A 16,485-nucleotide genomic window follows, 5' to 3' on the forward strand; every position below is an offset into this window, starting at 1 on the left:
TCCGTCCGGGGAACGACGAGGTCGGGAATGAGTCGCCGGTCCGAAGACCCCAAAAGACCAGCACTCCCCACCCGAGGCTCCCCGTGCGCCGGGGGCCCACCCTCCGGGAGCCAGCAGGCAGGAAGCTAGCCAGCCAGAAGGCTGGCGCTCCCCACCCCCAGCTCCCTGTGCACCAAAAGCCCTCCTTCCGGGGAACGAGGAGGCCGGGAGTCGGCAATGTGTCTTTTAATACTTTTTAAAACTTTAAACATTCACTGTATTTTTATCACACCACCCAGCTAAAAGATAAGCTTTTTTTCAACCACAACCAAAATGCCATTGTTACTATGCCTTAAAAATGAATAACAATTCTTTAATATCATTAAATACCCAAAAGTCTAGGCTAGGTGCGTTGGTACATATCTGCAATCCCAGCACTCTGGGAGGCTTAGGCAGGGGGATAGCAAATTCAAACCTGGCCTGAACAACTTAGCAACTTAGTGAGACCCTGTCTTGAAATAAAAATGTTCTAAAAATAAATAAGGGTTGGAGATGTAGCCCACCTGAAAGGACTTGGGTTCAATCCCCAGTATCACAACCAATCAATCAATCTATAGCTTGCCCCACCCCACTCGATATAATTTATTAGTGGGGGCTGAATTATTTGTCTTGGCTCAAGATTTGTGTGGGCCATTTGGGTAATGCAAGTTTAGGCTGTGGACTTGCATGAAGACATGGGACCTCTGATTCTCAAAGGCCAGTAACCCTTTATACTCAGTGACAGTGGTCAAGAACAACAAGTTTCTTGCAAGCCACCCCTAGCTGGGGAGTAGCCATTGAGAGTATCCCGGATTCTCCAGCATGGGATCAGTCCCTGAGCTTTTCTTCTGTTCCTGGCACCCCTGATGTCATAAAAACTATGGCCTGTCTCGCAAAAGCCAGTTTTCCTGTGCTGCCTAGCAAGTACCTTGTGCTGTAGTTTTTACTCCAGCTCTTTCCATTGCAAGTGAAGACATGATACATTCCTAAGCAGGGGGAAGACAAAGAGTATTTTTTCCATAATAGCAAATCTGGATTTTTGCTCTTTGAGAAATGTGGGAGAGCTGCAACCAGACATTAGTTGGGAATTTATATCATACCATTTACAGAGACCACAAATTAATTATGAAAAGGTTACAGTAATCCTGGCAAGAAAGATTAAGACCTGATCTAAGGCAGTGCAGAGAATACAAGGAATACTTTTTAAAGATACTTATATAGAAAGTAGGATCCCTACGACACGATGATTGATTCAGTGATGTAAAGGGCAAGAGGTAGGAGGTTGAGTCCCACCTCTGTGTCCTGGGCATCGGGAGGATGGCAGTATATCTTTCATTGAAATAATGAAAGGGCCAAGTGCAGGTTTGCTTCTGGGGCAGAGGTCTGAGTTTGTGTGGACAGTTTTGACTTGAGGTACTTACGTGTGACATTTCAGTAAGTAACTGGATAGAAGCAGCTGTGTCAGGAAGGAGATCTGGGCTGAGAATAGATTTGGGAGTCTTCAGGGGATGCAGTGAATATGATTGAGAACTCCCCAGGCTGTTGTATAGACAAAAGAACCAAGAATAGAGCTGCTGCTTTTAGAATAAAACTCCTCTATCCTCTGTACTATAATTTGCCGTCTGGAAATCTGTTTGTCAGTGTTTGACTCACAAGTATATTTTCATTTTTAATGATTTTAAGGATTTTTTAATTGAAAGTTTAAAATGCTTCTGTTTTTCTACATTTTTGAATATGAATTAATAGTTTTTTGAGGTAAGTGGGAGGTTTGTTGAAAAATTTTTGTGTATTTTAGTAGATTTTTATGCATTTTATGTATCTATAATAATGTAAAAATATATTACTTATCTATTTTAATATAGATACAAATATAAGATCTTTTCTATTCCTTTTTCCTTCAGTGCCTGTAACTTTTTTATCTCTGTAAAGTAGTTCCTTTATATTCTTATATGTACTTCTATTGACTCCATTTAGAATTCATAGTAATTTGCACTTTGTATATACTTTTGACAAACCTTGATGAAAGTGTTTTAGAAACATCCAAATTTTCTTAAAACTGTCATTCTGGGAAAGATATTTCGATAATTAGATGGATGTTTGGTTAACAAACACTATACTTATCATCTATACTCAATGAAAAGGTTGCTACAATTAAAATGAAAGTGCTAGCTGTGGCCTCTGAGCATCTTAGCTGTTTATATGCATGAGGACATACACAGAAACTTTCCCTTTTGCTTGCCTATGCCCTTGTGCTATTTTTCTTCCTTTGTGCAGACTCACATGCTGTCACCTTCAGGACCTTCCTAAGCCTTTCCAGCCATGGCCACCCGTTATTCACCCCTTGGCCAACGGCTCCTGTTCCACCCACACTGGTGTAACTGTGTGCTGTAGGATTATTGAATATATGGATGTGTTTTGTATTTCTGAATATATGAGAGACTTTTTTTAAAAGTATAAAACTGTCAATATTAAGAGCTGTCCATTTCTTCCTTTATATAATTTGAAACTTGTTTACAAAACAGATTTTCAAATAATCTGTACACCCTCCTATTGTTATTTTTTTCAAGTATTTTAAACTCTGACAGTGGGAAAATTTGTACCATTTCTTCTGATATTATCCCTGGAAAAGATTGACATAGTGGTCGGTTGTTCTGTTGAATTGTAAAACAGAATAGGTGTTCTTGACATGAAAACATGAGTTTACAGCAGGTCAAAGTTTACAGCAGGTCACACAGGTCACATCATACTGTAAGGATGGCATAACAGTGAGTGATCATTTTACCTCCACGTTTCCTGTTCCGGGGGACACACAGTTGGTTAACTCTTTTCTGATTTCAGAACTTTGTAATAATCTGCTATTCAAGTTGTAGTGAATTTACCAGTGTGTGACATCTTTTTTGTACAAGTATCTATGCAAGCTTTCTGATAGTCCTGACTAAAGGAGACAATTATGTAAATTCACAAAGCAGATCTGTGCAGTTTTTTTCATACTGTGTTCTGCTGGTTTACGAGGAAAGAAAAAGTAGGATACAAAGTAGAGATGATGAGATAAGAAAATATAAGAAAAGAAAGATAAGAAAAATTCCATGCTTTCAGTCTCTTCAGAATCAGTTTTTCCAGCCCATTTAAGACAGATAAGTGTGTCTTTTTGTTTTTTTAATTGCAATGCCAGGAATTGAACCCAGAGCCCTCTTCATGGTAGGCAAATGCTTTACCACTGAGCTAATACCAGCCCTGTATTTCATTTTAGTAAAAACACCAAAGAATTTCTTTACAGGCATTCTAATGCCTCGCGCATTTCTGCTTACTCTGATCTTAGTTAATACTGGTCCTATAATGTAAATAATTCCTGTGAATTACTTTTTCACTTTTATTTTTGTTTTTGTTTTTGAGACCGGGTTGCACTATGTAATGCAGGCAAGACTTGAACTCGCTCTGTGGCCCAGGCTGGCCTTGAACTTGTGGCAGACCTTTCGCCTCAGCTTCCCAAGTGATGGGATTACGGGATAATTCCTGTGATTGTTAATTAATAGCCCCATTGGATTTTTTCAGATTGTACTTAGAAATTTTTCTCCAAGGAGCCAAACTCTTTGGATATATAAACTGTAATGTGAGCGTAGTTTGGGAATACTTTTTAAAACTAATATAGTGAAATCACTTGCCAAATAGCACAATAGTAAGTCACAATTTAATGCAAACATGCTAACTTGCTTTCCGTAATTTTTCCTTGTAGTTGGGATAAAATAGAAAATTGAGAAAGAAAATAGGTGACAGCCTATTTTAGAAGATAGTCATAATACCTACGTAATTTCTTTACATAGATAAATTGATACTTAGGTTGGCTGATTTGTTCCTTACCAGGAGAGGAATTTAAAATTGGTTTCTTTCCTTTCACTATAAAAACCTAAAATTACATCATCTTCAATGAGTTTTTAAAATAATGTCAGCGTTAAAAAGGTAAGTTTGGCTTCTATTTAAATCTGTCACATCCTGCAAGTCAGTTTCTTCATCTGTAAAATAGGGGTAGGAGCTGGGTGATACAGCTCAGCTGCAGAGCATTTGCCTCATACATTAAGGACCTGGGTTCAATACCCAGCACCACTAAAAAAGGAGAAAACAAAGTAATGGTTGAAGGACTACTGAGAAGTTGGTGTGAAGATTAAATGAGCTATACATGAGAATTAATCTGGACATCCCGAGTTACATGAATTTCTAATCCAGTTGATAACTTTCAAATCAAATGTTCTTAGCCTTCAGGGGAACCGCAGAACCAGGACTTGTTGATAGAAGTGAATGGATTTCCATCCTTTGCAAAGACACTCCTGCCTGCTTCTGAGACACAGCTAAGTCTGCGTAAATCTGGCAAAGTGCCCCTGAATGGCACTGCGAAGAACTGCATTTCCTCTCCTTCCAGCATGGACTGTGTAACCCCCGACCCCAGAAGCCCGGGCCCTGGAAGCAAGTATGGCAGGAGGCCCAGGAGCGCGTTCCCTAATTCCCACCGGTTTCAGGTAGTCGTCTCGAAAGCACCCAGTGGGGATCTTTTGGAAAAACATGCGGACTTCTTTTCTAACAAACAGTTGCCATTCACTCCACGCACTTTAAAAACAGAAGCAAAATCTTTCCTGTCACAGTATCGCTATTACACACCTGCCAGAAGAAAAAAGGACCTTTCAGATTCACAGACAGAAGCTGAAACCCAGACTGAATTGAGCAGGTATGGCGTGTTAACAACCCGTAGTAACTCTGGGAAATTAAATGAAACTTAACTAAGCAGTGTTCTTTGCCTTCTGTCGTATACCTTATATATGGTCAGGCTTGAGGTCTGGTAATGCCTTTTGACTGGAGTGAGATTAGTATGATTTCTTTTAAATGTATTATCAAAACTATCAGAGTGTTGAAAAACCAAATAGCTATATTAAATTTGTCGAATTCCTTATTAAGATGAATGTTGTGCATTTAAATTTATTGTTTCAAACATAGCTCTTGAACTTTTGTATGCCTTTAAATATTATACTTTCATAAAATCATTAAAGTGTCATCAAATCAGCATTTGTGTAAATATGCACATTGATTTGTTTCAAAAGTGGCAAAAATGATGGAGTAAGAGGAAGAAAACCAAATGTTTTATCCAACTGCCCCCATGCCCCCTAACCTGCACATATTTAGTCCTGTAGCAACAGCTGCCTAGGAATAATTTAAACAGCTGGGATAATGTCTGAAAGTTAAGCATAACTTGCCTCAGTAATGTTTTCACATGTATTTATGCCTGATGCATGATAAATACTCATTAAAAGTTTGCCAAATGACTAGAAAAACAAAAAAAGACCTTATAATGTTACATAATTATCTGGTACTAGATTGTCATTATTTTAGATAGTAAAAGACTATAAGCCTACTATCCTTTTATGTGGGTATAGAACAGAGATACTGTAATGTCAAGTGAATGTATATATTTAATCAAAAGTTAAGGAATTAAACCTATGATAAAACTTGTCAAATGGGAGAGAAATAAAGTACAATATTTCATATCCTTTTATGATTATATTTATGAGTATTGTAAAGATAATAGTCACCTTTCACCTCTCCCACTGTATATTTAACTGAAATTAATTATATTTGAAAAAAGGAAGAAGCGTATGTAATCCAAACCCCTGTTTCCAGATTATAGAATTAGAAACTATGCATTTTGTAAAAATAAATAAATGGATCTAATTTTCTTATGTTTAAGGGTTTTTTTAAGACGAGAAACTTATTATCACAGTGTTTATATTTTGAAAGAGTAACAATCATTTCTTTAAATATTACAGTTTTAATTCTAATTTAGGAACATCTGAGATTAAGAAATTGACAGATTCAGAAGTGAACACAAAGCAGGTAATAACTATGAGATCTGTTTGTGTTGCCACATTTGAATTGCAGATGCTTTAACCTACATAGAACATGTATAGTTGTTTGAACTGTGAAGAGCAGTCTCTTAGTGACACTTGTTGTATATAATACAGCCAGTATACAGAGGGTTTACCTGCTTAGAGATGGTCGTAGCTCTCTCCGAATGACCAAATGGATCCTATCAAATCTGGAAAATCATTTGTTATTAGCATCTAGATACTTGGCTGGATGGACACATAAATGAATGAATAAGATAAATTAAGTACTGTTTTCAAAAGTCAGATATAAGCCGGGCATGATGGCACACACCTATAATCCAGCATTCAGGAGGCCGAGGCAGGGGAGTTGCTATGAGTTCCAGGCCAGCCTGGGCTACAAAGTGAGTTCAAGGTTGGCTTGAACTACATAATGAGACACGGACTGACTGACTGACTGACTGACTGACTGACTGGCTGACTTGAACTATATAACGAGACACTGACTGACTGACTGACTGACTGACTGACTAAATAATCAATCAGATGTGAGCTAGGCATGGTGGTGTGTACCCTCAGCACCAGCTACTCTGTAGATGGAGACAGGAGGACTGCTTGACACCACAAATTAAGTAAGAGTCCAGTCTAGGCAACACAGTGAGACTTCATCTCAAGATACCATATAAGTAAATAAATGAGATAAAGGATATGGTAGGATGTGCACAGGTTCTATGCAAATACCATAACCACAAAAAATGCACTTGGATTATTAAAAGTAATGTATGTCGAAGTTATATAGAAGTCATTTGATTTTTTTCAGTTCTAGGAGCGGAACCCGGGGCCTTCACACTGGGCTACATCCCAAGCCCCATTTTTTACATTTTTACTTGAGACAGGGTCTTGCTAACTTGCTCAGGCTGGGTCTTGCTAACTTGCTCAGGCTGGTCTTGCTAACCTCACAATCCTCCTGCTTCAGCATCCTAGAGTGCTGGGATTCCAGGTGGGCCCCCCTCTGCCTGCTAGTTATTTAACATTTTATGCCCATATTTTTAAATGAATTATATTATTAGAAATTACATTATTAGAAATTATTGCAGCTTTTAAGAATTGATGGGTACCATTCTCTCGTGTTTGCATTTACTAAAGACTATAAAGCTAATTGTTACATAATTTATATTTTGAAAGCTTGGCAATCATTTCTTTAAAATATTACGTCTTCGGTGCTGGGGATTTAGCTCAGCAGCAAAGCGCCTGCCTGGCAAGTGCAAGGTCGTGAGTTCGGTTCCCGGTGCTGGAGAAAAACCAAAAAAACAAAACAAAACAAAAAAATATATATTACGTCTTTAAGTCTGATACTGACACAACCTGGTTTATTTTTATTTCGGGAGTATCAATCTGGTACTGTGTCCCTTAAATTTATTGTGTATAAAAATGGTATGTCCATTAAAATGCAAGTACAGATTCAGAGGTGCGTGAATAAAATAGAATCACAGAGCCAAGGAGATAGCTCAGTGCCATAGTGCCTGCCCGGCAACCTCAAGCTCCTGAGTTCAATTCCCGGTACCAAAAAAAAAAAAAAGGCAAAATAAAATAGAATCGTATTGTCTCCTTCTTTTCTAAAATGGGCAGAGGTGATAGGTTTCCATCTCAGCCGTTAACAGCTGTCTGACATAGGGCGCTTCCTCTTGAACTCAGGGACAAAACCCTTATCCTCTGAGAGCGGAGTGTCCTCAGCTAGCAAAGCTGTCGTTAACCCGCAGGGTCACTGGGAGAATAAAACAAGGCAGTAAAGTTCCTAGCCTGGTCAGGGGTTGATAAACGGTAGCTGTAACTAACTTGGGTTTTATGAAAAGGTAACTTTTTAGGTAACTAAATAAACCAAAGCCAAACAAATCCATCTTGATAACAAGTTCACCCACAGCCCTGCAAGAGAGTAGCAGGGGCCCGTGCTTCACAGTCGACTTGAGGGCAGTGGTGAGATACTGACCACACGAGGTCTGCACCTCAGCCACACTTCGAAAGCTGAAGGTGCTTTCCATAAATGAGCCTTGTAAAGATTAAACTAGTAATGCAGGTAAATGCCTGTCCCGGTAGGAAGGAGTCTATGAAGTAGGCTGCCATTATTTTGTTTGTTTGTTATTATTATTATGATTCACACTGTGCTACCAGTACTTCCAAATATTTGACATAGTGACATTTGAAGCAGGTGGGATATCTCAATTTCTGAATAATGGATTTTTTCCTTAAGTTTACTTAACAATTACAAATTTTCACCGGGCACGGTGGCGCATGCCTGTAATCCCAGTACTCGGGAGGCTGAGGCAGGAGGATCATTGTGAGTCCAAGGCCAGCCTGGGCTACAAAGTGAGCTCAAGGCCAGCCTGAACTACATAGCGAGACCCTGTCTCCAAAAGACAAAAAATGAAAACATAAAAATAAAATAAATTTTCATTTTTTTCTTTATATGTTTGTGATGTCTTCATGTCATTTAAAATGTTTCGCATTAAAATACGAAATGTTTTATTTTACTTTAAATAAATTTAAGGAAAAAAGTGCAAATCAGACAGAAAAATTATTCTACAACATTTTTTATAATAATATATAACCATTTACCTACTGGATTCCTTTATTCATTTTCCTTGAAACTTGCTATGCTTTATTTGTTTTCATAATGTATTTCCAGAGCAATAAAGATGTATTCTTTTGTTACATCCCCAGGCATCTAACTGTGTAACATATGGGACCAAAGACAAAATAACCCCTTTGTCTTTACAAGGACATGACTTGACATGGGATGAAATTAAAGACAGAACTCCGCAGCATTCCTCCCAAAGGTAAGCAGTTTACAGGAGAAATCATTGTGGCTGTCTTTATCTAACTGCTTTGCGCTATAACCAGACATGTAGTATTTACTGTATAAATAATATTTTAATTATATGCCTTAACCTATTTTACTCTTACACAATCCTTCAGTGGTAGTGTTAGTTTTACTAAGGAAACTGTACAGTTAGGTGCTCCATAAAGGATTCAGTGAATTACTTGCTAATTCATTAATAGGAAAAGGGACACTGGCTTGCATTATTTGTCATTATTCCTCTTGTAAAAAGAGGATTTTTCCCATGACAAGTCCTCTGGCAGTGATGCTAGCCAGTTTACATGGCACCAGTAGGAATGACGACCCTTAGTATTGGAGGAGCCATCATTTGTGATTCTGAGTGTTTCCCACGTGCTTGATCTGTCCATGCTATGTGGAGGACCCTTAAAGATCTCACCAGCTCTGGTGTCACACACCTGTCACCCCAGCTACTGAGAGACTAAGGCAGGAGGAATGCAAGTTGGAGACCAGCCTAAGCAATGTCGCAAAACCCTGTCTCAAAATTTAAACAAAGGAAAAGAAAAAGGGCTGGGTTTGTAGCTCAGCCCGAGAGCTCTTCCCCAGCATGTGAGAGGCCCTGGGCCCAGTCCACAGTACCAAACACCAACAACAAAAACTATTCATCACGTTTGGCAGTTATGGAGTACTGCACCTAAACAAAAATGATGGGTTAGCAGGTCGCGGAGAAGCTGAAAGATGTCATTGATAGTTTCAGCTATCAGATTTCCCCTGTTCAAATTGGATATGAGATGAAAGAAGGGGAAGAAAAGGAGCAGACATTCAAAAAGGCCCAGAGGAAGTGTTAAATAGCCAAGCGGAAGCAAAGTGTACATATTTCCCTCAGGGCCCAGCCTCCTCCTCAAGCCTCTGCTGAGGAAATGTCGCCTGCTAAGGCCACAGAGGAATTTGTTGTTTCCCTCTTTGGAATTTCTGGTACTGCAGCACACAGAGCTTAAGCTATTCTTGAGCCAGCCTGTATTAAAGAATGGCCCAAAGAAAGGCATATTTATGTTTTCTAGTAGTTTCAACTTAAAAGAAATAAACTATTGTAATTGCATATACCTGAATAAAAAGCCTTGGAATAACTAATGATAACATAACTGAATGAGGAGAATTTATAATAATGGCTAGTTTAACAAAAATTTCCATAGGCAAATATGTATTTAGCATTATTTATATGTTAATCAAATTGTTTATACTAGGCAAAAGCTATAGTATCTTTTTTTTAAAGATTGTGAATTTATAATTAGAAAAATAGCTTTAAAAGCTGTCATTGCTTCCTACTAGCATCAACCTTGGCAAGTTTCTTGGCCTCTCTGAGCCTTGAAGAACCCATTAGCAAGTGAGAAAAATAATACCTAACCAACATCCCCAACTGGATTGTTTAGAAGATTAAATTAGATTATGGATATGAAAATGCTTTAAAAATTCTAACACGTATTATTATTACTATAAAATATTACTGGATATTTACTATTGTTTTGCTAAAATATTTTAATTTTCTTCTCATAGAATGATATATCAGTATTCTGCACAGCTTCCTTCAGAGAATAAAATCTACTCCAAGTAAGATCTTTTTTACCCCTTCGTTTTGTTTTAGCGGGAATCAAGCATTAAGAATCATAGAAACCATTATAAAATAAGTTAAGATCAAACACTATTCTCTCTTACAACCAGCTTTGTATACATTTTAATTGTATACATACATGCTGCATTATAGAAAATGACCATTATTTTCTGGAATAATTATCAATCTTGTTTATCTTCTGGAAAAATCTGTCCCTAAGTTAATATCTACTATTTGTAATAATTAGTACCTATAATTCTCATTCATTTTATAGATTAAAATGGGAATTTTAGAGAGATGTGGATTTTTAGTATCTCAGGAGCTCAGGATACTCTTCCTAGAGACCTCTAACCTCCTCCCTTCTTTGCACATATTACAATTCTAAGTTTCAATGTTGTATTCATTATTTTTTAATTTTGTATTCATTATTATTTTAAAATAAATATTTTATAGAGTTTCATTTATTCCTAAATGTGGCTATTTTTAAACAAGACTCTGAATCATTGAAAAACAACTTTTTATATAACATTTTAATCAATTATCTGATTTACATTTTGCTCTTCTTCTATTGGCTTATTCAGTAATCGAGTACTTACTTGCTAGTTGTATTCTCTATTAATTCATTAGTTTCAGCTAATTATCGAATTTACCATAGTGCCCTACTTTTTTTGTAATAGCTACCAAAATAGTTACCTCATAGTGTAGCATAATAAAGAAATGTATCCAAGTAATTTAAAATTACCACTATATTTTTGTTCACAAAGTATCATATTAGGTTTTTTTTTCTTCTTCAAATATTTTGTGGAAAAAAAGAAATTATTCTGCTCAGCAAATATCCCAACCTTAATGCAAGATGCTGTCCTCAGAGCAGGACTACACAGTTGTTTTTTGTCTTCATTTGGTTTGGTTTTGAGACAGGGTCTCACTTTGTAGATCAGGGTGGCCTTGAGCACACTATGTAGCCCAAGTTGGCCTTGAACTTACAGTGATCCTCCTGCCCCAGCCTCCTGCGTGCCTGCATGCACCACTGTGCCCAGCAGAACTGCACAGTTAAAGCTTCCTGGACGGCTTCCCTTTGGCCTCCCAAAAGCTCATGAGGGTGGGGAGCAGGGTTGAGTAGCAGCACTCGTGCCTCACGGCCTCTGCTGCTGAACATGGCCAGAAGTAGAAGGAAATGCAAAATGCTGGTCAGGAACACCAGCCCTAGGGCCCTTCCTGGTTGGTCTCTTGCCCTTGCTTGCTCTCCTTTGTGTTTTAATTGTATTTACATTTTGCTGCTATGGATATTGTAGACAGCTATGAAATATCACTCTATTAGGTAATATTTTCTCCGTTTAAGAGTTTATCCTTGCCTAGTTTGAGAAGGCACACGTTTGTTTTATAATGCTCCCCTTAATAATAATAACAAATAGAAGCATCTTTAGTATAGTAGAAATAGACATTACTGACTTGTGTTTCCTACAGTTTTCAGAATAAGTAAGCAATAATTTTTATGCTGTGTCTCACTGTACCTTTGCAGTGAAGAAGAACTGTTGTATTTGAGCTTCATGGAAGATATAACAAGCGAAATTTTGAAACTTGGTTTGTTTTCCAGCAGGTCAGTTTTTTTTAAATTTTATTATGGGAGTTGTGTATATTAAGTATTTTTCTTATGATGTTAGTGTGATTAAGTTAGTTCCATGTATTAGGGAATGAACGTTATGTTGCTTTTTCAAGAACATATTCTTATAATTGACAGCACATTGTATAGCATATTTAATTCATACTCTGGGGCAAGTTTACACTTTGGGCTAACTATAGAAAAGAGTAAAATTCTGGTTCATTTAAATATTATGTCTCATAGTTATAATAGACTAGTAAAATAAATAAAATTTTTACTTCTTATTTGCAAGGCTGTAAATAAAATTTTGTTTTGTTTTGTTTTTTTGTTTTTTTGTTTTGTTTTTTTTCTGGTACCGGGAATCGAACTCACGACCTTGCACTTGCCAGGCAGGCGCTGTGCCGCTGAGCTAAATCCCCAGCCCCTAAAATTTTTACTTCTTATTTGCAAGGCTGCATAATTCCATCTTGCTATCTGAAACTGTCATGAGATCCAAAAGCAAGAATTTTTATTACGCTGGGTGTGGTGGCTCACACCTGTAATCCAGCACTTGGGAGGCTGACGCGGAAGGATTGCCTCAAATTCAAGGCCAGCCTGGCATACATAGGTCATGGCCAGCCTGAGCTACATAGTGAGATCCTGTCTCAAAAAAAGCAAAATTAAAATTTTTTTAATTACAACTACGTTACTATTAGATCTAGTAAAATGAAATTTAAAAGGTAGATTTTTTTTTATTTTAAAGAGAAGAAACGATAACAATGATACAAAATTTCAAAACAAGATAGGAGAATAGCAATGATTAATACCTTGCATATTGTAAAAGCTAGATTTTCACACTACAAATGAAATAGAAAATTTTCAGAACCAGAGTAGGTACTGCATATCTTAAGGAAACCATCCTGAATCTCCTATGAACATTTATGTACCTAAAATTCACTGGGTACCAGGCCCCACTTCATTGTTTGTAGCATAGGACCCCATTGTGTTCTACATATTTTCTCAATTATAATATGCCCAGTGCACCTTATTTCCAGTGAATTCCTTCTATCCCCTATTTCTATAATTTTTGAAAATTAAAGCAAACATCTTTATTGTGAGAATAAAAAGGTGTACAGTATTGAAAAGACCTAAGTTTTGGGGAATAAGACTTCTATTTAAAAAGTTAGCCAAAAAAAATGTTTGTTTAGTGAGTGTAGAGTTTCATATTTGCCAGATAAAAGAGTTTTGGAGATGTGTTTCACAACACTAGTGACTGCACATATAAAAGTGCCCAACAGGTTGGCCAACCTGAACTGCGAAACTGGACCCTGTCTCAAAAAAGAAAAGTATGTTAAGATGGTAAATTTTCTTATGTTTTCACCAGAAAAACACAAAAAGAGTCTATGCAAACTATATGTTTTTATAATTAAAATTTTACCTATTTCACTAAAGAGTATAAGACTGCTTATTGTAGCATTACTTATATTAGCACGAAAAAACAAAGCCATGGCTGGGCATGGTGGTGTACACCTGTAATCCCAGCACTCAGAAGGCTGAGGCAAGAGGATCAATGTGAGTTTGAGGCCTGCCTGGGCTACAAAGTGAGTTCAAGACCAGCCTGAACTGCATAGTGAAACCCTATCTCAAAAAGGAAAAAAAAAAAAACCTAAATGTTGAATACTAACGATTTTGTTCAATAAATTATAGAATATTTATGAGAGAGAGATCTGTTCAGTGATTAAAAATCATGTAGAAGTGGATTTGTTAATAAAGGTGTTCAAAATATACATAATTGAGTCAAAAAATAGATTCCCAGGCAATATGTGTTAACTTTAGTTTTGGGAAAGAAATACATAACCATAGAAACATGTCTAAAAATGTTAGCCATATGTACAGGTTTTGGAGCTTTTAAATTTTGTTAAATAATTTAAAACCACTATAAGTTCGGCTCATCACTTAATGGATGTTAACAAGGGAAATAAGATGTCTTCCAAGAAACCTACTGATATATTAATGTGATAGACCAGCATGGTAAAGTAGAAAGGATAAATTCTCTGGAACCAGGCACCTCTAGGTTAATGGCTTATGACGTTACAGGAGATGAAATTATTAGAGGTGTGGTATTCTCATCTTTAAAGTGTTTTTATAACTCCTTTCTGTCCTAACATTGGTCAGGAATAGAGATAAATTATTATTATATGTCTAGTGCTTAGCAGTGCCTAGTAAGTACTAACTGTTAGGTTATTATGTAGACTTACCATCAGTGGTATTTTTTCCAAGCACAATTTAGGAAGCATTGTAAAATATCTCCACAAGAGGATTTTCTTTTGAGTTTGTTTTTAAGTGTGTGTGCATGTGAAAGAGTGAAACAGGAAGACGGGGAGGGGTTGTTGGTGTTTGCCTGTGTGTATGCGTGAGCATGAGGTAGGGGCAAGCACTGGGGGTATGAGAGAATTTTTATACCTCATTAAGACATCATATTACAGTGACACATGCATATCCATGTTTATACAGCACAGTGCATAGAAGCCTATATGTCCATCAACAGGCGAATGGACAAAAGAAATTTACACAGTGGAGTGTTGCTCTGCCATAAAGCAAGATAAACTTGAGTCATTGATAGGAAAGCAGATACAGCTTGAAACCATAAGTTAAGTGAAATAAATCAAACACATAAGCTCAAATATTGCATTTTTTTCTCATATATGAGAAACCCAAGTTATAAATAAAGAGCAAAAGCAGAGATAGATAATAGGAAATAGGGAGGTAGATCTTTCTCCAATGGGAAGAGAATCAAGAGATGGAGGAAGGGAAGAGAGGGAAGGGAAAGGAAAGGAAAAAGGGAATTAAGACATGGGAGTAGCGTATACTCTGTGAGAAACATCAGCCTCCTACTGTAAATGAATGCAAACTCCTAGTGGAAGCCAAACCATATGTGTTCATACTTAAAATTTTACCTATTTCACTAAAGAGTATAAGACTGCTTATTGTGGCATTTTTTAGAGTAACACCAAACATGAAGAGCTTAAAAGAACAGAGCAGGATTAGTCTTCAGCTTTAGAAAGAAAAAGACTAAAAAATATTTCCCAGCCTTTAGTAGTTTGAGCACTACATAACAATTTAATATCGAGTTCACTTTCTGGCTTTGAGACATTAACCATTTTATTTATCATTTGTAGGTTTTTAGAACGACTGTTCGAGCGACATATAAAACAAAACAAACATCGTTTAAAAGAGGTTTGTCTTTTCTTAGAACTTCATTTGAAAAATTCTAATGCAAACATTTTAAAACTTTTCCATGACCTCAAAAAATGGATTAAAAGCAAGCTGTTTTTTCCCCTTGAACTTTTAGGGGCTTGGGGAGCAGGGGGATGGAAGGAAAGGATTCTCCTGCTGAGATCAGTAGCACTGCAAACCACATTGACTCCGTTTGATTAGCTTGACTGTCATTATTCTCATAATTTACATAATTATTCGCTTAATCCTAGGAAAAAATGCGCCACCTGCTGCATGGCCTGAAAATAGACTTAGGCTGCATATCAGAGGAAAACTCGGTAAAGCCAACCGATCTCAAGACGTTGAACTCATTTGAGTTTGAAAAGGCCATGAATTCAGGACGTAATGGACTTAGAAATGCACAGGACATAGCAATTCAGCAGGAACGACAGCAGTACCAGAATGCTTTGGACATGTTGTCTGTGCCAAAGGATGAAAACGAGATGTCTTCACAAGGCGAATTTTTCATGCCTGCCTACGAAGCAAAGAATTCAGCAGAGGTTATAGTTCAACAGGTAAATGATGAAGCAAACCTCGAACCTTCAGTTTGGGATGAAAATAATCCAGGGATTTCAGACAGCCTGAGAGACCGTGAAACTTCTGTGAACATCATCGACAGTGATAGCGACACTGAAAAGGCTGAGATGTCCAGCGCGCTGAGTCGTGTGAGCGCCTGTCTGTCCCACTCTCTTGAGTTGTATGGCGACAGTAATCATGGCAAGGAGTTACCGAGTCTTAAAATCACGGAGATGAGCATTGACGATGACTGACTCTGGATACTTGATCATCATTAATAAATACCCCACATGGCCACTCAGTATTACTTTTCTCCACTTCTTAATTTTACACAGTAAGATTTCTATACTGATTTTCTAGGCTGCATAATATATTGCCATAAACTTAGCAGGTAAAACGTCACACATTTGTTATTTACCCCACTCTCTGAGGGTCAGGAGCCTAATTACCGTAGTTACGTTCTCTGCTCTGGGTCTCAGGAACAGTCAAGGCAGCCTCTGGGACTGCAGTCTCAATCTAGAGGCTTCACTCAGGAGAATCCACTTCCAAACTCTGCAGTTGTTGGCAGAATTCTTTTCCTTGCAGCTGTACCTCTCAGGGCTTCGTTCCCTTGCTGGCCAACAGCCGAAGGCTATGAGAGCCTGCCCCTGGGCTGTCTTCCTTAGGCAGGTTACATGCCTTCGTGCTTGTTCAAGATGAACAGGAGCACTGGGACTCTGCTAATGAGATGGAGCCTGAGGCAACTTAATGTAAAGATTGGCTCTCCACCATCTTTGCCATGTCCTTC

The 16,485-nt window shown here is 37.6% G+C and overlaps 1 protein-coding gene across 3 annotated transcripts in view; it reads left to right on the forward strand.

Annotated features, from left to right (window-relative positions):
* The window catches only part of Spata7 (spermatogenesis associated 7), a 36,090-nt gene extending 20,088 nt beyond the window's left edge, over window positions 1-16,002 (forward strand). For all 3 annotated transcript variants that reach the window (XM_005390254.2, XM_005390255.2, XM_005390253.2), the window contains 7 exons: window positions 4,269-4,735; window positions 5,829-5,895; window positions 8,604-8,719; window positions 10,273-10,326; window positions 11,847-11,924; window positions 15,086-15,143; window positions 15,395-16,002. In XM_005390254.2, the coding sequence (XP_005390311.1) occupies window positions 4,269-4,735; window positions 5,829-5,895; window positions 8,604-8,719; window positions 10,273-10,326; window positions 11,847-11,924; window positions 15,086-15,143; window positions 15,395-15,952 (1,398 nt within the window). In that variant the 3' untranslated portion in view covers window positions 15,953-16,002. The remainder of the gene's footprint in view (window positions 1-4,268; window positions 4,736-5,828; window positions 5,896-8,603; window positions 8,720-10,272; window positions 10,327-11,846; window positions 11,925-15,085; window positions 15,144-15,394) is intronic.
* Window positions 16,003-16,485: the final 483 nt, after the last annotated feature.

Source organism: Chinchilla lanigera, unplaced genomic scaffold (genome assembly GCF_000276665.1).
Source record: "Chinchilla lanigera isolate Chin_1 unplaced genomic scaffold, ChiLan1.0 scaffold00037, whole genome shotgun sequence".
NCBI classification, from domain to species: domain Eukaryota; kingdom Metazoa; phylum Chordata; class Mammalia; order Rodentia; family Chinchillidae; genus Chinchilla; species Chinchilla lanigera.